The sequence below is a fragment of the Dipodomys spectabilis genome, unplaced genomic scaffold, assembly GCF_019054845.1.
Source record: "Dipodomys spectabilis isolate Male_0828 unplaced genomic scaffold, ASM1905484v1 ptg000024l, whole genome shotgun sequence".
In the NCBI taxonomy this organism is placed as follows: domain Eukaryota; kingdom Metazoa; phylum Chordata; class Mammalia; order Rodentia; family Heteromyidae; genus Dipodomys; species Dipodomys spectabilis.
Window position 1 is genome coordinate 14,690,757 of NW_024870701.1, and position 21,167 is coordinate 14,711,923.

The 21,167-nt window shown below is 38.2% G+C and overlaps 1 protein-coding gene across 1 annotated transcript in view; it reads left to right on the forward strand.

Annotated features, from left to right (window-relative positions):
* Dtna (dystrobrevin alpha) overlaps window positions 1-21,167 on the forward strand; it is a 154,089-nt gene that overhangs the window by 73,580 nt on the left and 59,342 nt on the right. Inside the window, 6 exon segments of the mRNA XM_042675101.1 lie at window positions 724-809; window positions 7,521-7,675; window positions 10,288-10,393; window positions 11,882-12,048; window positions 15,189-15,313; window positions 20,011-20,094. Of these exon segments, the coding sequence (XP_042531035.1) occupies window positions 724-809; window positions 7,521-7,675; window positions 10,288-10,393; window positions 11,882-12,048; window positions 15,189-15,313; window positions 20,011-20,094 (723 nt within the window).

Consider the following 21,167-nt stretch of genomic DNA (forward strand, 5'->3'; position numbering starts at 1 on the left):
GAATAAACAGTTTATTCTGGCTAGAAAGCAATTTTGCTGAAACATTATACTTACTATAGTATGCCTTTTCTGGAACATTTTGTAATGGACACATTCATTATGCTTCCTAAATCAGTGAATATTTAATGTATTTGTATCAATTTGGTTAGAAGTGGAACTATTCAACTAAAGCTCTACTTTCATCTTTTAATAATACCACCTCTCTTTGAAAACAATAACTGCATCACATAAACATGGTTGTCTTGGGTAGGAAATGATAGTTGAATAAAGTATACGAGAAGCAAGTTCCCATAGTTACCCTACCTTCCGATTTAACAGTTGTTCTAAGAAATAATTCTGAAGTTTCTAAAGCCTGTTTAAGTAAATTGTAGAGACTGCACTCATCATGTACAAAATTATTTTATGAAACCAAAGGAGGGGAAATGTTCTGCTATTTAAATCCATAGTTAACTGATGTGTGTCCTTCTGATTGTTAACCCATGTGTTGAGTAAGTGACATATATGGAAGATAATTGGGGAAATTCTGATGCCTCTTGAAAAGGAACACTGAATAGACAGTCATTCAGAAATGCATATGTAATCATACATTTTCTAAAATGGATGTATTCACCTAATGCATAGTACCACATATCTTCTGATTGCTTCACAATAGAAACTGTCAAGCTTCATTATCGAAACTTCTCCAAATGACATTATGTTTTCTTTTTTATTATCATTACACAGGGAAGGCCATGGAAAAATTTCCGTATTTGCTGTCAAAATGGCTTTAGCCACGTTGTGTGGAGGGAAGATCATGGACAAATTAAGATGTAAGTTTTTATTCCTTGGATCTTTCTTTGCATATCTTTCTTGTACACCACATTTCCTCTACCTTCTTTCTGCCGTGTTCTCCTGCCTATGTGTCTTTCCTCATTCTGTGAGAGCTGTTTGAAATACATTCTTCTTTGATCTTTGGATTTTGTTATAGACATTTTTTCCTATTAGGAAAATGTTAAAGAAGCTCATGTTTTCCCAATGTTTATGTATTATTATTATTATTTATAACTTGTTGAGCATCTCCAACTAAGTTCTTTGCCATATTTAAGCCAGACAAACATTCCTTTAGGTATTACACTGTACTTCTTTACAAGAAATCCAGCAGTATAGATTTGAGTCTAATTGGCCAGATGTCTCTCTCCCTCTAAGTACTGTAAAATCAAAGCTCCAGACCTATTTCCTCTTTCTTCTCAGTCAATGCTACTCAATCACTGGGAACCCTAAAGATTCCAAATCTGACATGGCCAGAAAATAGGCACAGGAATACAGAGAGACCTGTAGACAGAATTAACTGGATGCCAGTACAAACATGACAACTAAATAATACTGAGTGATTGTGGTCGTTTATGTACATTTTATCACCATATGTGGTACAGTCTGTTAACCAAAGACACATTAACGGGGTTTTTTTCGTGGTAGTAGTGGTTGGTAGGTTGTTTTAGGTAAAAGAAATCTGAGGCCTACCTGTTAAAGCAAATAACACAGCTGTACCAAGATTTGAACACTGATTTTTTTCCCACATTGATTTTCCCCACACTTTAGAATGCATCAAAATCACCTGGTGGGCTTTTGAAAACACCTAGAGCTGTAGGCTCCACTGGCAGAATCTCTGTTCAGTAGACCTAGAGAAAGAGTAGGGAGCAAGAACTTTCATTTTTTAGCTAACTTAAAATGATGTTGATGTTATTCTTTAAAACAAATGTCTCAATTCATTTAGCCCTTTCCCTTACCCTACACATTATGCTTTGGGGTTGTAATGCTGTGCTAGAAAGGGTGCAGACATGTTGTAGGCTGTTTCTTGAGTTGAAAGTTTCTTTATATATACTAACTTTGGGGGTTTTATTAAATACTTGTCGTGTCCCTCCTAGCTGCAATCTCTGATTCACAGCCAGGAGCCTCTTTTTTTCCCCTGTTGCCTGTTAACTTCTGAGTATAACCTCTTCATTATGTCAAGAGGATAACAGAGAATAAAAAGAAAAGTCTGCTTCTTTGAAATTTTCCCTGCTGCAAGGAAGAGTTTTCTCATTGGCCTAATAGATATAGGGAAGGGACTACAAGGCCCTGGTCATCCCTTCACTTCCAGAGATTTCCTGTCATGTAAGAGTGAAGATTCATAGAACCCAACCAGACCTTATGAAGCTACATTTTAGTCATCTCTGGTCTACCTGCAAGATAACAGAAAATAAAAACTGAGCTGTACGCCAGTGGCTTATACCTGTAATCCTAGCTACTAAGGAGGCTAAGATCTGAGGATCAAGATTCAAAGTTAGCCAGGGCAGGAAAGTCCATGAGACTCTTATCTCATTAATGTGTATCTATTAAGAAACACATACACACAGCCAGAAAGTAGAGCTGAGGTTCAAGTGGTAGAGGGCTAGCCTTGGGCACTAAAGAAGGAAAGATGGAAGGAAGGAAGGAAGGAAGGAAGGAAGGAAGGAAGGAAGGAAGGAAGGAAGGAAGGAAGGAAGATGTTGAGATGTTAGTACTTGTGGTTCCAATGACAGTTCAGACTGTCCAGTGATAAGGTGAATTGTGTCTGTGTTTAAATGTGAAGGAAGGAAGGAAGGAAGGAAGGAAGGAAGGAAGGAAGGAAGGAAGAAGAGAGGAAAGAAGGAAGGAAGGGAAGGGAAGGAGAGAAGGGAAGGAGAGAAGGGAAGGAGAGAGGGGGGAAGGGAGGGAGGGATAAACCTATCTACCTGAGTGCTTAATTGAAAAAAATAACTAAATTAGAAGGTGCTGGAACCAAAGGTTTGTTGTTGTTGTTGTTGTTGTTAACAAAGTAGCTTTGGATTGAATCAGGAGTCACTGTCTTCACTTAGGCTGGGCAGAGAACTTTCCCCATAATGAAGTAGATCAGAGCAAGAAACCCTGGAGGACATAGATAAACATGAAAAAAAGAAACATTTCCATAGTGTATGTTTGCACTATTATATTAATAGGAGCATCCCTACTATTCAGTAAGAGAGTTCTTACTATTAAAAGAAATGGGATGAAAACAGATTTTAAGAAAACCAGTCTTCTAAGCGTGAGACCCTCTCCAAGCCTTTCACATAGCAGATAAGCTCAGGGAGACCAGGTTCTTATCCTTCCTCTGATCAGAAGTCATCCATCTCCTGGATCCTGGGTCTGGACAGCCCAGAACTTCCAAAGCTTTCATATCATTCTCCTCTAAGACCACTTACCTAGTTTGGACCAATGATGAAAATAGTTACTGGGAGGAAGAAAGGCATGACTGACCACAGCAGGCCTGTGTAAGCCCCTTCCATGTCCTAGACTCTTCCTCTACTCCAGGAACAAAGGTGGGGCCAAAACAAAGGGAAATGTTGTTAGGCAAGCAACTAACAATGCTGACACAGTTACAGAAGTTCAAGGTGATTGTGAGCAGATCTTTACCCCTTATCAGAACCTCCACAGTCCTCCTAGAAGTCCAGGGGTTCAAAGGAAACAGTGTAACTGCTCTAGAGTTTTCTCTAAAAGCACCCAATGGGCAAAGCAGACCTGCTCTCCATGGGCCAAGCCAGTCAGTCATCTGCAGGACTGCAATGGAAGCAACCAGGACAAAACCCTACTGGAGAGAGACAAAGATCTCCGTCTGACAAATTCCATACCAGTGATATGATCCTGATACAGCATGTTCCTCTCTCTGGTAGAAGCAGACCTAAATTACATGTCCCTAATTCTCTGACTGAACGACTACCTTCACATAGATTGTCCCAGAAAGCTGGCTTTAGTGGCTTCCGGGTAACTTGGTTGAAAGCAATTTAACCACAAGTAATAACTGAAATCAGTTTGGCTTGGGGAATCTCAACAAAAGGTCAATTTGTTAAAAATGAATATCCTTCACCACCAATATTTCTAGTTTGAATGGTAATGATTGACGGGATGAACAACTATGGGACAAATCCACTCACAGACAGCAGGCGCTGCCTCTTGGTAAGAGGGATTGTGGGTATTTTCAATTGTGTTCTTTTTGCTGGCCTTCGTTTCAATAATCAGACAGGCAAGGTCATGATTTTCTGCATTACTTTTATAATAAGAACAAGGAAAATGAAAGGATATGGAATATTTCAAGGTTTGATAGTTTTATTTTCCCTTACATAAAAAAAATTTTAATTCACTTTAAGTCAGATGTGCTTATTTGGCATAGTTTTTTTTCCTCTAGTTTTGTGCTTACGGATGAAGGATATTTAATTTGTTCTAACTAGCCTCTTTTTTTGTTGGAGAGAACAGAGCAGAGAGAATCTCAGCAAGAATAATTGGCTGAAATTTTTAAAAGCAAAAAACAGAAAAGTCAAAGTTGATATTTTAATGCTTTAAAATAAATTTATGAAAGGGACAACTACTTTACTGGATAGCTTTTTGGGGCATCCTTGACCCAGCTTATGGGGAAATTGGTGCCCCCTGGAGGCCTCTGACTTGTCCACTTAAACAGAAATGGCCTAATGCACTCCTTTTCTGTTTAATTCTTTTCCAACTGATTAGGAACTACTACTTTAATGGATTGGAATACTTGTTTTAAACCTCTGTCTTGGGATTCTTGGGTAGTCCTCAAGGTCTTACTGAGATCCAATAATGAACACTGCTGTAAGCCTCCAGTGTCCTGTGCTGTTCTATGGCCAATGGGAGGAATTGTCTTCCCTTGTTAAAAGCCTCCTATTACAGCAAACACGACTTACTGAGTTTCTGTAACTAAACTGGCTGGAGTGCCTCCCTGATTACCTCCAGGACAGTATTTCTAACTCACTGGCATGCTTTCAATTCTCCCTCCTCAGTTCCTTATCAACCTCCAGATTTAATCTAAACTCTTTAGCAGAGTTTTGAAAGCTCTTCGTATTTCAGCTTCACTTCCTAGCAGGCCCTGGTATGCCCCATAGATCCTTGCCACAGTGCACTACTTGAAGATCCTCCAGTTTATTATCCTTAGCACTCTACTTTTTGCCTGGTCTATTGTAAGGCCTGCTCCCTTCACCTTTGCTGTTCCCTCATGGCCTTTACACTTGGTCCTGACTCACTCCTCTCTCCTCAGTAATCTTCTCTGTGTTCTTGCTGTACCCTATCTATCCAACTCATCTGGCACTCAAACCAGGATGTTATCGTGCTCTATCCACACCCAGACTTTTACCCTCAGTACCTGGAAGCCTGCAGAGGACAAGAATAATACCCTTGTTTTCCTATGCACTTATTGCTTAGCATAGTTTCATTTAGTGCATGCCAGATTAGTCATCACTGAATAAAGTATCTACCATTGTATACTTCTGTAGGTTTAGAAAATGATTTAGAACCCTATAGAAAAACTCCATTAGGGAAGGAAAGCCTAAATCACTAACAGACTAATAGTAATATGAAATTAATAATAAATATCTAAAGTGTCTATACTATACTCTGTATGCCCACGATCATTCTGAGTATTTTACTTCTAGTAACTAATTTAACCTTTGAGATCATCCTCTACTATACACACACATACACATGCACACACATATGCATACACATACCCATCTATATTGCAAGCATATTATACACGTACAAACACATCATCTTTTTATCATTTCTTTTGAAAATGTGGCTTTTAACAGCCACTTCCAGTTAATCTCAGTGGTGCAGCCCTTTTTTGTCTATTGCTTAGCAGTCCTTCCTCAACACAAAAGAAGTTAAAATTAGCTTCAACTGTGTGGAAGATTACCATTGGAATTACTTATACAAATTAGAGATGTTGCCAAAATCTTTTTACCAGCTCCTGTTTGGGAATGTGGCTTGGATGGAAAAAGTAATGCTTAGAAGATAGTCTGGGTGACCTTATTATAACCAGCCATCCTGCCAAAAAAGCAAACAAGATGGCAGCTCTCATTAAAAAAAAAAAAGTTAGTTCCCAACAAAATGGTGAGACAAAGGATGGGTAAACCAAGGAAACAGTGATACTCTAAGACAATATGCTGGTAATTAACTATACATTGGTGGGAGGAGGTTGGGGGGAAGGGAAAGTGGGAGATAAATGAGGGAGGGAATAATAAGTTTAGCAAGAAATGTACTCCCTATCTTGCATATGTAACCATAACACCTTTGTACATTACCTTGACAATAAAATTAAATTTTAAAAAAGTTCCCTTTGCTGAGGTTTCTTTTTTTCTCTCTTGTGATTCTTCAGTTTTATCTCTGAGATTATACAATAGATTTTGCTACTGATAACTTCTTTTTTTGTCTATTTTTTAACTAGCTTTCATGTTCATGAAATAAATAACATTGCTAAAGTGGACCAGAGAAATATTTTTTTTTAGTTTAGATAGCAGCATCTTCAATTACATTTTGACCTTAAAAAGTGAACTCCGCTAGGCATTGGTGGCAGACGCCTGTAATCTTAGCTACTCAAAAGGCTGAGATCTGAGGATCGTGGTTCAAAGCCAGCCCAGGCAGGAAACTCCATGAGATTCTTATCTCCAATAAACCATTCAGAAAACCAGAAGTGGCACTGTGGCTCAAGTGGTAGAGCACTTGCCTTAAGCTGAAGAGCTGAAGGATAGTGTCCAGACCCAGAGCTCAAGCCCCACGACCAAAAAAAAAAAAAAAGTGAACCCCCAAATGAGCAAAGGTAGCACATTATTCTTACTGAGAGATGATACCAGTTGTTGTGTTGGACAAACAGCAATCTGGCTAAACCAATAACAAATCCTTTCATTTTAATAGTTATTTCCAAAGAGCATCACGAAGCATCTTGGGAAATGATGCCATTAACATTGATTAAGGACAGAAATGGAAGGTCAGAGATTCAGTGAATCGAAGAACACTTTGGAGAATAATTCAACCGTGACTTTACTTCATTGATTACCCACAAGGCCAAGCTTCCTCTTCACCACACATGTCTGAAGATCCTTCCTCATAAATCAAATGTTTATGCCCTGAACACTGATTTATGGAAAGTTTCATGCTTCTGTGGGAAGTTAATCAAGTGTTTTTATGACAACTTTATCCCTACTGAATCTTTCCCTTTGTAAATACCAGAAATCAAAACACAATAGTTTTAGTAATAATATAGATGTTCCACTTGCTAATCAGCTTCACAGATACACACACACACTCTCTCACTCGCTCTCACTCTCTCTCTCCCTTTGCAATGAAATTCTCTAGTGTCTATTCAAATGGCATCAAAATTAACAATTAAGCTATGTATGAGTTGATCATTTGACCTCAGAGCAAAAGCATAATGTTTTCTGTCTTATCAAAATATGTTAATTTTACCCAATGTGCTATGTGCTAAAATCACCCAATTTTACCCAATGTACTATGTGTTAAAATCATCTACAAAAAAAGATACTAGAGAAAGTGCCATGTTATGAATGTTTCAATATAAAAATTAGCTTTCCTATTATTCTTTCACAAAAAAATCGTATCTATTCTGTCACATTTCTTATTTGCAGCAGATATGTTATACTGAAACTATAGAATGTTCAAGTGACAAACAAATGTCTTCATTCTTTCCCTTCTCTTAGATATTTTCTCAATGATTTCTGACTCCAGTGGTGTGATGGTTTATGGGCGGTATGACCAGTTCCTTCGGGAAGTTCTCAAGCTACCTACAGCAGTTTTTGAAGGTCCCTCATTTGGTTACACAGAACAATCAGCTAGATCTTGTTTTTCACAACAGGTAACATTTTAAAGAAAGTATCTCTCAAACAGTTGTTATTCCCCTTGTGTGTGTCATTTCTAGTCACAGATGACTGGACCAATGCTTCTTTATGACAATACCCAGCTTTTGACATGTGGCCTCTGAGCTGTAACTAACACATCTGGGTAATAATAATAGCTGGCATTCACTGGCCTTCAGGCAGGTACCGTACAAATTACTTCTGTTGTCTAATTTAATCCTTACCATATACTGCACTTTCATATCGTTACTATCATTACTGTACTATCCAAAGGGCTAATTTTTTTTAACTCAGTCCTATATGAAACATGTGTCTAACCCAGCATCAAACATTAGCAGTATTCAGAAAAAGAGAGGAGAAAGGAGTCACCCCTGCATACTATTGTGATTTAGGTTACTCAAATTATGACAAATACACCTGCCTAAGTCTGCCTTGGCATAATATATTTTTTTTGGGGGGGGGGTCAGTTCGTGGGGCCTGAACTCTGGGCCCGGGTTCTATCCCTCGGCTCTTCAGCTCAAGGCTAGCGCTCTATCACTTGAGTCACAGCGCCACTTCCGGCTTTTTTCTTTTTGCTTATGTGGTGCTGAGGAATTGAACCCAGGGCCTCATGCATGCAAGTCAAGCGCTCTACCACTGAGCCACCTTCCCAGCCCAGCATAATATCTTTAAGGTTCCCAATGCTGTGTTTTAACTAAATGTGACACAAAGGAAAGGTTAACCCCAGTTGCTCCAGAGGTAGAAACAGGAAAATAGTTGTTTGAGGCCAACTTGGGCAAAACAAACACGACACCATATTGAAAAGACAAACTAAAGCAAAAAACAAAAACAAAAATGGTAGCAGTGTTCAGCTCAAGTGGTAGAGTACTTATAAGATCCTGAGTTTAAACCCAACTGCTGAAAAAAAAAAAGATTACACATTAGCTAGCTTTTAGCAACAATAAACCAATTATGCTCTATAAAAAGTCCACTGAAATAAAAATCACACAAAAAAATTACATCCCTGCCAGGCTCTGGTGGCTCACGCCTATAATCCTAGCTACTCAGAAGGCTGAGATCTGAGGACCGTGGTTCAAAGCCAGCCTGGGCAGGAAACTCTGTGAGACTCTTATCTCCAAAAAACCACTAGAAAACTGGAAGTGGCACTGTGGCTCAAGCAGTAGAGTGCTCGCCTTGAACTGAAGAGCTCAGGGACAGCGCCCACACTCAGAGTTCAAGCCCCACAACCGACCAAAAAAAAAAAAAAATCACATCCCTGAAGAGACTCCTGAAATTAAAAAAAAAAAACTGCAAGTAAAATATAAAAATAAATAAACGAAAAAGAAATCAGCTGGGTGTTGCTGGCTCACGCTTGTAATCCGAGCTATTTAGGAGACTGAAATCTGAGGTTCATAGTTCAAAGTCAGCCTGGTCCAAGAAACTCTTATCTCCAATTAACCACAAAAAGCCAGAAGTAGCGCTATAGCTCAAGTGGTAGTACAAAAGCTCAGGTACAGCACCCAGGCCCTGAGTTTAAGCCCCAGGACAAACATATACAAAAAAGGAAAAGGAAAAGGAAAGAAAAGAAGGAAGAAAAGATTGGAAAGGAAAGGGCAGAGAAGGGAAAGGGCAAAGAAGGAAAACAACACGCTGATTTCCCAGCTAAGAAATCCCATCAGATTGCTTACTTGGTGATCTGGGAGCCAAAGCCACAGCAGGCCTCCCTGTGATCAAGAACTTAAGTAGACTCGTAAAAGTGCCCAAAAGATTGGAAAAGAAGACATGGTTTGCTGCACCAAATACGAACTCTATTTCTGGGTTATCTCAGCGGAGGAAGTGCTTTCTAACCCCCTATTCTCTTGCTCCCCCATGCCCAAGTACGCTATCTTCTTACGCATTCCTGCCCCAACGTGTTACTCTTTCAGAAACTTCTCTATGAAATTTGTGTTCTCTCTACCTAAGTTTGACACCCATTATCTCTCCTCCTCCCTCCCCTTCCAGCCCCTGAGAACCATTGTTCTACGATCTTCTCTCAAAGCCACTGCTTAGCGTCCATATGGTGACCTCATTCAGTATTTTTCTCTCTGCCTTGATTTTCTTTTAATTTAATGAATCTGTACATTCAAAAAAGAAGTTTGTTATTGTGTTAAACCCTCTTTTCTCCAATATCCTATAGACTGTCCCCTTACATCATCATGCATATAACCTTAATGATGAGGTTATTTATACATTTCAAAATAAAAGTCACGAGCCAGGCATGGCAGTCTATCCATCCACTTTGATGCTCTAGTTCAATTAAAGTAGTGATTTCTACATCTGAACATGTAATTTTTGTTATTTATACTGATATGATGCATACATTAAATGTAACACTTATTTTGGTCATTTTAAAAAGAAACATAACACATTCCCTTTCTATATCAGAAAGCATCAAGATGAATAGTTAGAAGCAGATTGAAGTGTGAGGAAGGCTTTATAAAAAAAGATTTTTTTTTAAATTTTAGTGCTATTTAAAAAAACAAAACTTTAAAAGAATTACTGACATTCTCTTAAGGGTCAGAATTTTGTTTTGTTTTTGGTGAGACTGTCCTAAATTTTTGTAATGATTCTTCTTTTTTTTTTTTTTTTTCAGAAAAAAGTCACATTGAATGGTTTCTTAGACACACTGATGTCAGACCCTCCCCCACAGTGTCTGGTCTGGTTGCCTCTCCTGCACCGTCTGGCAAATGTTGAAAATGGTGAGTAGTTGCTAGTCAGTAAAGGCAGTTTTTGAATTATTAAAATTAGACCGCAGTATCTGCAGATATGAAATCCATATCAGAGTTTGAGGGAAGTCTAATTTGTGGTTCTTATTTTGCTGAGGATAGATCTAACCTGTCTCCCACCTGTTAATAAAGTCTTATAGGACCATGACAAAACTAGGACTTGAATTAAAAAAAATATTTTATCATATGTCTCTTATTAGAATTTTAGGATCTAAGATGTCTTTACTGTACACTAAGACTCAAGTTTGTTTCACTTTGAACTCATTTAGAAATCTTCTACCTTTATTGTCTCTCTTAATTCAGAGTTTTGACTGTGTCCTGTTTGGCTAATGAACACAATTGAAAGAATGGATTAACTGGTTTCTTCACAGCTACTAATAGCCACAGGCTTTTAAAAAAATATTTCTTATCCATATGCAAAAACAATGTGCAATGTAGATGAACAGGATGTGTTACATGGCTTTTGACTGCTGTCTACCAGTCCAGGACTAGTCATTCTCGAGTCAGAAAGCCATAATTGCATTCCTGCTCTCTTGGAATTTCCAGTTGTGGAAGATGGTGTTCCAGCCTTGTCTTCATCAATGGCCAAGAAGGAGAATTTGCTGTGCTTGTTCAGTAGACAATGCACCAGAACCAGCTGTGATCTTGCTTTTACACTTGCTTTCTTAACTCCATGGACTCTCAGTCACATTATTTTTCCTGAATTTTACCAAAGGCAAGAATGGTTATAGTAATTGTTTTACAATCTTTAGCTCACAACATGCAAAACTGCCTGTTCACCTATTAGCTTCCAATATCAAATGTTTTACCTTGCCTGCTTTATAATCTTAATGTTTTGCTGAAGAAAATTGTGTGCCAGAACTCTCTGGATTAGAACAGTGTTCAGATGATATACATATATTTTAGGGCCCCATCCATCTGCTTCAGAAAAGAAAAAAAAAAAGCATAGAGGTGAGATGAAACCAGAGTTACTCATTAAATAAACTATAGCCACTCCACTTTAAATAATGATATTTCAATTCTCTCATCCAGTTTCTCTGCATCTTCCTGACATTTTTACATTGTATTCAAATTTACTCTGGATAACTCTTCCATCATGCTTCTGAGTCTTTAGTGACCAGTGCTGGTCCAAGAGAGAGAATGCATTTGAAGGAAAGGCAAGTCAAGTTAGATAACTTATATTCTTGTAGTGGGAGCTGAATTACCAAGTGACCTTACAGAGATATGTGCTGTTAAAAGCACACCTATTCCCCATCCTGTTTCATTTCTTTCATCCTGATGTGCATGCTGGAAAAGACATGCTGGTGAGGTTCCAGGAACAAACTAAAGGCTTCTCTAGGCCAAAATTGTCTATGGTTTGAATTCATAGAACATAGCAGAAAGCTCTAGTTCTTTCTAGGCTGCCTTTTTCCTTCTTCTGGCTCATACTTTGTTTTCTTGTTTTGTTTTTCCATGTTCTAGTCTTCCACCCAGTTGAGTGTTCTTACTGCCACAGTGAAAGTATGATGGGATTTCGCTACCGATGCCAACAATGTCACAATTACCAGCTCTGTCAGGACTGCTTCTGGAGGGGGCATGCAGGAGGTTCCCATAGCAACCAGCACCAAATGAAAGAGTACACATCATGGGTAAGTAACGCTGGGTAATATTTAAAATTGGGTGTGTGACTGTTGTCCCCAGTGAAAGGGAGTTTCAAGGATGGTGACAATTAAGGGACAAACTTCACTTTTACTCTGAGTCTAACATGTCTTCCCTGTCATCTTCCATCCATTTGGATCCCTTACTTGTACCACCTGAGTTCAAAGTAGCTTCCTGAGACTTAAAATATAGGAAGATTAAAACTGTGCTTGAAACATAGACCAGTCTGTATTGACTTAAATAATGAACCACAACAGCTTTGGGTACATAGGCTTATTTTCACAGTAAGTTAAGGAATTTTCCAAGTTTTGTTTTGTTGTGGAAGTTGCTGGAAATATTGTTTCATTTTTCACAGATCCTTGAATTCTTGTAAAAGTATGGCTGACATACTAAGGACAGAAGTGTAAGAGTTCTGTTATACTTATTTCAGAGAATGAAGAGGAGGAATTGTGGTCATATTAGCAAATTGTCTTTTTGTGAACAGCATGTAATCAACTTGATAAAGTTGATAGACATTTGCCCAGGAGTACCCCTAAGATAAGGACTCAAATGGTTTTTCTTTCTTGCTATTGTTTCTAACATATTTATAAGATGATTTCTTTGTTGCTTTGTATGCCCCTCCACCACAGTATAACCCCTGCTTTCACTGTATTTGATGTTGGTATAATTTGTTGAGGGGAAGAGAAAAAAAACAAATTGTTTAAATAGGGATACAGGTAGACCAGTTGCAACAATGAGATGTACAAGAGGTTATGTTAAAAAACGAACTTTACAACTTTGGTGCAAGGTGAGGGTGGAGATGGGAAGGGATGGGAAGGGGAAACAAAGGAGGAGGCAGCAATGCTTGATAAGAAATGCACTCACTATCTTGCTCATGTAATTGTAACCCCCGTTGTATGATATTTTCTCAATAAAAAAATCAAAGAAAAAAGAAGGAATCTGATCTTGGTGTATTTGTGCTTTCAGTAGTTTGTGACTTTCTGACCTCATTAAACTCAAAGACAAGTCCTAGCAATGTAGCTCTTACACATTTGTTCAACTACTGTTCTGTGCAGGGATTTGGTTTAGTAGTAGTAGTAGTTGTTGCTGTTGTTATTGTTGGTATTTTGTTGTTCTCGGTCACGGGGCCTGAACTCAAAGCCTGGGGGCTGTCCCTGAGCTTTTTGTTCAAGGCTGATATTCTACTGCTTTGAACCACTGCTTCATTTCTGCTTTTCTGGTGGTTAATTGGAGACAAGTCTCACAGACGTTCCTGCTCAGGCTGGCTGTGAACTGTGATTCTCCAATCTCAGCCTCCTGAATAGCTTGGATTACAGGTGTGAACCACCAATGCCTGTCAGCTCATCTTAAGATAATTCTAGCACATGAAAATATAAAGTTGTTATGGCTTTTTGTTAAGTGTATTGTTATTTCAATTCAACCTGTAGCCTTTATTTAAAGGGATACTTAGTGTCCTTTAAAAAAAATCTAGACATCATGGTTCAGGGTTATTATCCCAGCAGTCTAGAAGCAGAGGCCAGAAGATCGTGAGGCCAATATGGATGGGCTACACAGTGAGAGCCTGGTGCCCAAAGGGAGGGAGGAGGAGAAAAGAGACGGAGGAAGATTGATGCTGATTAATCATCTTTAGTTGATCTGTTCAAACACTGAATTCACCTAAGGAGTGTGAGTTCTAAAAGCCCATAACAGGAGGATGTCTTTACAAAGTTGAGTTAGACTCTGCAAGAGGACAAAGGGGCTTAGTAGTTTCAGAGTAAGGCACTGTTGCTGCTGCTGATTAAAATGTCACAAGAATTACACTTCCTAACAGTAGCCAAAGGGGAATTAGGATTTTTTATTTGTTGGTTTGAATTTTTGCTTTTGGTGGTGATGGTGGTTTTGTTGTGTTTGGTAGTACTGGGGATTGAACTCAGGGCCTCACACATGTTAGGCAACTGCTTTACCACTTGAGTCATGCCCTCAGCTCCCCAAGGGGACGTCTTAAACAGGCTCCTATTTCAAAGCTTTTAAACAACAAGGACAAAAGTTATTATAATACCAAGTATGAACCCCAGGCATAAAAGGTAATGACAAAATTATACACTGCTTTCTTTATTGTTTTTGGTCGGTTGTGGAGCTTGACATGAGAGAGCATGGGCATTGTCCCTGAGCTCTTCAGCTCAAGGCTAGCACTCTACCACTTGAGCCACAGTGCCACTTCCAGTTTTCTAGTAGTTAATTAGAGATAAGAGTCTCATGGACTTTCCTGCCTGGGCTGGCTTTGAACCGTGATCCTCAGATCTCAGTCTCCTGAGTAGCTAGGATTACAGACATGGATCACCGGTGTCTGGCTATGTACACTTCTACTTAATGGAGAGGAAAATATATATTCACTATTTAGATGTATTAATCTGATATTATTCTATTCTTTCAATTTTGATGTTATCCTATGAAGATATATAACAGCAACAAAGAAAAGCAGTAGTATGACATGCTGCAAAGGATGTGGATTTCAGACTCGAAAGATGAAGTTTGAAGTTCCAGTTTTACTTCTAATGGGATGTATTGGGATACACCAGAGACCTCTTGGATTGTTGGATTTCTGTAAATCCTTCTGATCCTCTCTTTGCTTCTGAACATCCCTCTACCCAAGCCAGTCCATCCAGAACTAGGCCTCATCTTGTCATTCCTGTGATTTAAACATCCAGATTGTGTCTTTTTTGCCAACCCTGCCCTGTCATATAAGGACTTTGGTGACCTTTCTCCCACTTTCATTTCCAGAACAAGATCTCCTCTCTATTCCTCCCTCAGCAGTTTCTGTTTCTCCCATCTGAAATTACTTCCCCAAGTGACTAGAACTCAGTACCCTTGGTTTCTGTCAGAAGGATTCTAGTGGCCCATTAAGTCCCAGGTTAAGTGTCCCATGTACAATGGCTGTTTTTGTTTTTCACAGTTGGTGACACTAAATGAAGGAGATAGGTTTCCTGGCCCCAGCCTTGAGCAAACTTCCTGACTTAGAGTATGTATATGCTAGAAAAGGAGTTGTCGAATGAGTGAATAGCTGTTTTAAAAAAGAAAAAAGTAAATCATCTGGTAGATTATCACAATACAATTAGCTGTTATCACATCTACCTATTCTTTTTCTTCCCAGAAATCACCTGCTAAGAAGTTAACGAATGCATTAAGCAAGTCCCTGAGTTGCGCTTCCAGCCGTGAACCTTTGCACCCCATGTTTCCAGACCAACCTGAGAAACCGCTCAACTTGGCTCACATCGTGTGAGTATCTCCATACCAAAAGGAAGATACATCTTTTTTCCCTGACACATGTCCCAAGCAATTCATACAAGACAATTTCACATAACTTGTCAGAGACCACGTTTTTAGTTTTATTTTTTTAAAATAAAGCAATACGATTGTCATTTTTCCCTCAGTCTTTCTACCTTTACTTATAAAGTAAAACACTAACAGAATTCACCAAGAGATAGAAAATATTCGAAAAGCTTATTCAAAAATTTCAAAAAGTTATAAAATATGAATGTTAGTAGAATTTGCATAGATGGAAGTAAACCATCAATGGAATTACCATTGTTTAAAAAAGTAATCGCATAATGTATGTTAGTATTGTATGTACTTTCAGCTCAAATTTTAACAACCATTTGTTTCATTTCTCAGCATAGTCAGTCATGGTAATGATGCCAGCTAATCTACATACTGCTTTTGAGTTTTTTAGTGCCTGGATTCCTATCTTCTAAAAATGTATAGTCTATAAATAGGAAAGTTGAAGAAGGAGATCAAAAACTTCTCTATGTGTGCATTTGGTGGATAGAAAGGCTGGACAAGTGAATGGTACAATTATCAACCTGCCATTTCCTACCATCGTTGAGCCCTAGACCTGTCTCAGACCTCACCAAGACAGCAAAAGGTTTGGGGAGAAGAAATGTCCTCTCCTTTAGTGTGAATTTGGGCTCAAACAAAAGTGAAGCTGATTACAGTACAGTTAGGAAAAATACCATCACAAGTTCTCTACAAGCCTCTGGTATGGGTGCTTCCTTTCATTCCTCCTTTAAGAACCATCTTTTCTTCCCCCCTATTTTATTGGGACCCACCAATGTGTAACACCATATTTTTACATGTATGAGCTGATGAGTTTCCAATATCAGTAATTCACAGATTCGAAGTTCATATAATAGGGAGAACAAAACACAGTCTCTTAACAGGCACCGTGGTGATATGAAACCCAGATAGAAGTAGTAATTCTTTCCCCTGATGGGTCTGAGCAAATACCATCACATCATTGGGTTTGCATCTCATCTGTGTGCTTTGTTTAAATACTACAGGGCCGTGTGTTCATTGCTCCTGTGTGTGCTTTAAGGTATTCCTGACCCTGTCAATAAGGCACAGAAAACAGCATTCCTATCTCAAGTGACATGCTGGCCTAGGCCAAACATCCGGAAAATAATGTAAAAATCAATTCTATAGGATGCGATTAACTCATTTCCTTAACAGGAAATAATGTTCCTGAAAATAAACAAGTAAATCTAGGGAATATCCTAAAGGGTCAACAATTCACAGAAATTGCTTCACAGGAGCTGTTGGTAATGAGGTCTCCGCTTTTTTTCACATAGTCTACTAGAGACAGTCATTAACTTGGTAGCAAAGGAAAAGAAAGAATGAGAGTAAGTCTCTACTGTGAAAGTTCTGCCCAGTCACTTCCTACCATCCCAGTAAGAGTTACATATAAAGGCAGCCTCAAGTCTAAGTTGCTGGGCAGAAACAGCGTGGATAAGAGCGGCTATGTGCCAATGGTATTGAAGTAGACAGAATAAGAATGCTGCTCCCCTCTTCTAGAAGGATTTAGGAAAGGAGGCACTGTGAATAAAAGTCAGTTTCTGTGTGTTTGAGTCTGTGTGTGTGAGTCTATATGTAATAAAAGTAAATTTCAGTGAGTATGTATATGCTGTTTAATTGGCTAAGTAAAAACTTTATACAATTTAATTTATTAGGGAAATATGATCTCTTATGCATTATGAACTGAGTTAACCAAAAGCAATATTTATTTCCACAATAAGCTGAGGGGTGCAGCAAATGAATCCAGGGCTTGTGCTTGCTCAATGGATGCTCTAACCCTGGAGGACTCCCTGAGTCCCCATAATAGAGCCTTCATTTGTGTTCCATGGAGATATTTCAGGATTCTGTATATAATATCTGCCTTTTCTTGAAAGAAAATTGCTGTATGTTTAGCCAGCCTCTCCAAGGAGTTTTCAATCAAAATGATCTATACAATCTGCCAGGGCAAATGTTTTGATCATAATAAAAATGATCTGACATATTTATTAAAACAACAGTCAAGAAATTCTGGATGAAGAATGTCCAGTCTGTATTAGAACAGAGTTTCTTTTCTGTTTGTAGGTACAGAAGTTTTACCTGTATTTTTTAGCAGGTATGGAAGCCATTATTGGGGAAAGAGACAAAGGGTAGTCTAAGACTTTCAATTTGAAGCCATGCTTCTAATTTACCCTTTGTAGGCTATTCTTAGGACATAAATAAATGCCTCTTAAATGACAATATAAATAATGTATGTTTTAATCTTTGACAAAGAAGCTCCTTTTAGTCTGCTATATTGGCCAAGTACTTGAAATTAATGAATATTTTCACCTCTTCCCAATGTATGTAGGTATAATTTTCATATATTTTATAAAAATACATGACATTCTACCGCAAGTCCTTTTATCCTAAGCTATTTCACCATTTTTAAAATTGTATTTGCAGATGGTCAGCCTCTAGATATATCCTTACATGACCTTTCCTTATTATGTGCTCAGGAGGGAGAGGGGAAAGAAGTGGGGAGAGAAGTAGGGAGAGAGACAACTTGCAAATTAGTGCAAATTCTTCAAAGATGCTGTTCAGAAAGGAGTCACATGTTTCACATGTTTACCTGAAGGGTAATTGCAAGTCCTTATGCAGTGCTGAAATATAGTTAACATTATGCAGCCCGTGTGTTTGGAATGAGATGCTGAAAATGATACAATCTTTTTAAACACATATGTCTCACTGGGTTTGTGGTTGTATTAAAAAATTGATATGAGTTCTCCAGTACATATGTCCAATCTAATCAGTGGGGAAAATCCTTATAAGGGAAAAAGGTATAAATTGAGACAAAGATGTATAGCTCATGCTTGATCGGTGCATAATAAATCAGAAAATATTTGTATTGTGTAAGACTCCAGTTCCAAGTATTTAGTGTGAAAAAAATGGCAACGAAAAGAAAAGAAAATGGCTGGCTGGCTGCATAATTAAACTAACATTTTCCAAGAAGTCTTAGATTTCGTAAAAAGAGACAGGTTGTGGTACTATCTCAGACACTTACACCGATTTGCATATGGAAATGAATCATGTGACACAGAACTTACTAGAGCCAGGGGATTTTATGTACAAGCATTGAAGGTACTGCTACTCATGAATGATTCCTTAAATAGGAATAAGCAGGTGGTGACATTTTTGTATGTTGGCATTTGTTCTTCATTATTGTATTGCTTCTAAATGTTGCCATGATTAACAACAGTCTCTACTCTGTTCATTTTTGTTTTTTGCTGCCAAAAGTGATACTTGGTAAGTAGTTCAATAGTCCCCCACGTACTTATAAAACAGAATCATAAGTATAACTGATCTGAGACACACAATATGAGGCTAGTTAAAACTATTCTGTCTTGAACTTAACTTTTTCAGCCTGTAAGAAGTGATGAAAATTTTATTTTATGGTTTAGTGATTTCCAGTCCAGAAAGAAAGATCTGATCCAGAAAGAAAACTCCATACTAGGCTCTTGTGACTGAGTCTCCTAGAGCTGTTTCTTTTTGTTAGAGTAAATATGTTTAGTATCTCTAAAGTAGCCTATTTGATTAGACAAGGTGACTTGCCATTTGATTATGGAGAAAGCTAGTATTGGGTGCCAAGAATAGTCATTTTGTGGCCCAAATTCAACACGAAGCCATTTGCTAAGATACCTCCATTTCAGCTTTGCAGTGGTCAGGTTCAATAGAGAAAATTCCCAATGCAGCTGGAAAGCATTTCAAACCCACTTAATTTCTGATTTCCTAGAGATAAACCAAGATTGGAACATTTTCAACAGAATCACAGTGAAACTAACATTTTCTCTGATGCAGGATGATGCTCTGTCTTGTCCTTCCTCTTCTGAACTCTAATTTCTCTATCAGACCTTTCTGAATCTTCCATTGAACCTAAAACTGAACACTGCTTGAAGATGAGATACGTAGGGATCTTGGCTCTCTAGTTTTATCTAAACTAGGATATTCAGAATGAAGTGAAGTTTGAGAAGATGAAATGAAGACTGGGGGGGTCAGACACAATGCAATGGATACATATGGCAATCTCATATGAACGAAGTGAAGTTTGTACATTGCCTTATGTCATATATTCAACCAAATAGTAGAAATATACTGCTTCCTTGCATCTTCACTGAGAACAAAGAGCAATAAGGCAAGATAGTGTTCCAGCCTCTGTCTTTGTGCTGTGTCCTTGCAGAAATGTTAGAGTACCACCATTCTGTTTACACAGAGGGAGTTCTGAAGAAATCCTCCCTTTGCCAAACCATGTAGATTTTGAAAATCTTGTTTGCCAAACTTTTCCCTTTAGAATATAATAGAAATAAGGATATCATCTTCTTCAAAATCCTTTATCCATTCAAAAACCTGACTCAAGAAACACCGAGACTCAGCATTCCTAGATCAATATTCTCATGTTCTCCAGAGCTTTTCCTCCAGTGTCTAAGTAAGCCTCTCTATTCTTGAGGAAATGTAACTTTACAAGAGTATATACACTTTCACATTGATCCTGGGTAAGGGGATTCTGGGTCTGCTCTTCCTATCCTTTTTCCTCAAGATATGATAGGTCGTTTTTAATTTGTGTCTTTCCTTTGCTTTAACTTTCCACACACACTGTACTTACTTTGTTTTAGGCCTCCCAGACCTGTAACCAGCATGAATGACACGCTGTTCTCCCACTCTGTGCCCTCCTCAGGAAGTCCTTTTATCACCAGGAGGTAAGTTCCAAATCAGCTACAAAGCATGGAGTAAGATATGTCCCATTGTGAATGAGTCTTGATTCTGTGACAAGAAAAAACAATGCATTTTATTGTATACCAAATGTAGAAGACTATTACTGGAAACAAGTTTGCTAGTATCTATCACATGCTTTAAATTTCTCCCATTTGAATGCAGGTAGAGAAGGCTTTGGTTAATGTCACTTCTGGCAACCTGCATTTATGATCCCTCACATTAAAAATGGGGGGAGTGCTTTAGTTTTACTACTGACATATGTGTATTCTGCCTCACTACACAAGCCACATTCCTAGCATTGGGAGTGGTCAATGAAGCAAGAGAAATAGAATTTCAAGAGAGAGTGGTATTTCATTATACAGATTCTGAAAGATCTCACTATTTCAGGCAGTAGATATAAAAGAATCCTGTTCTGTTTTGTTTTTGTTTTTTGGTAAATCATGGACTTTCTGAGGGTACAGGCTGAAGCACAAACTTAGAAATGTAGTTTCCATGTAAATGAGTGCCTGGATAATAATGAGACGTCATATATACATTGTATATATTATTTAAATATAGAACTTTTAAATATATCTATAAAACATTGAAGAATATATGTTGTATCTTTTTAAAGGGTGGATATATGTCTCATCTTTTTGCAATTTGAATCCCTTGTGACCAAGCAACAGAAGTTCACATATCTAACAGTTAGTACTGGGAACACACAGGGCCCAAGAAATACTCTGAGTCATTTGAGCAACTATCACAAAACAAGCACCAGCAAATTATTTCATAAACACATAGAGCAGCATCACAGGAAAGCAGGAACAAAGATAAGGAAAATTGGAGTGAGTAATTGAACATAGGAAGGTCTTGACTACCTTTCAACAGAAATGAAAAACACCCTCATATTTTGTAAAATGCACATAATCCACCTGTCTCTGAGACTGTTGATAAGGTGCCAAGTTTCCTATAAAATCCTCATACGTTCTAGAGAGGATGAGAAGACAGCCAGGCTGAGTGCATTGCTAATTATCTTCCTGTGTTCCTGGATTCCTCCCAACAGAAAGCTGCAACA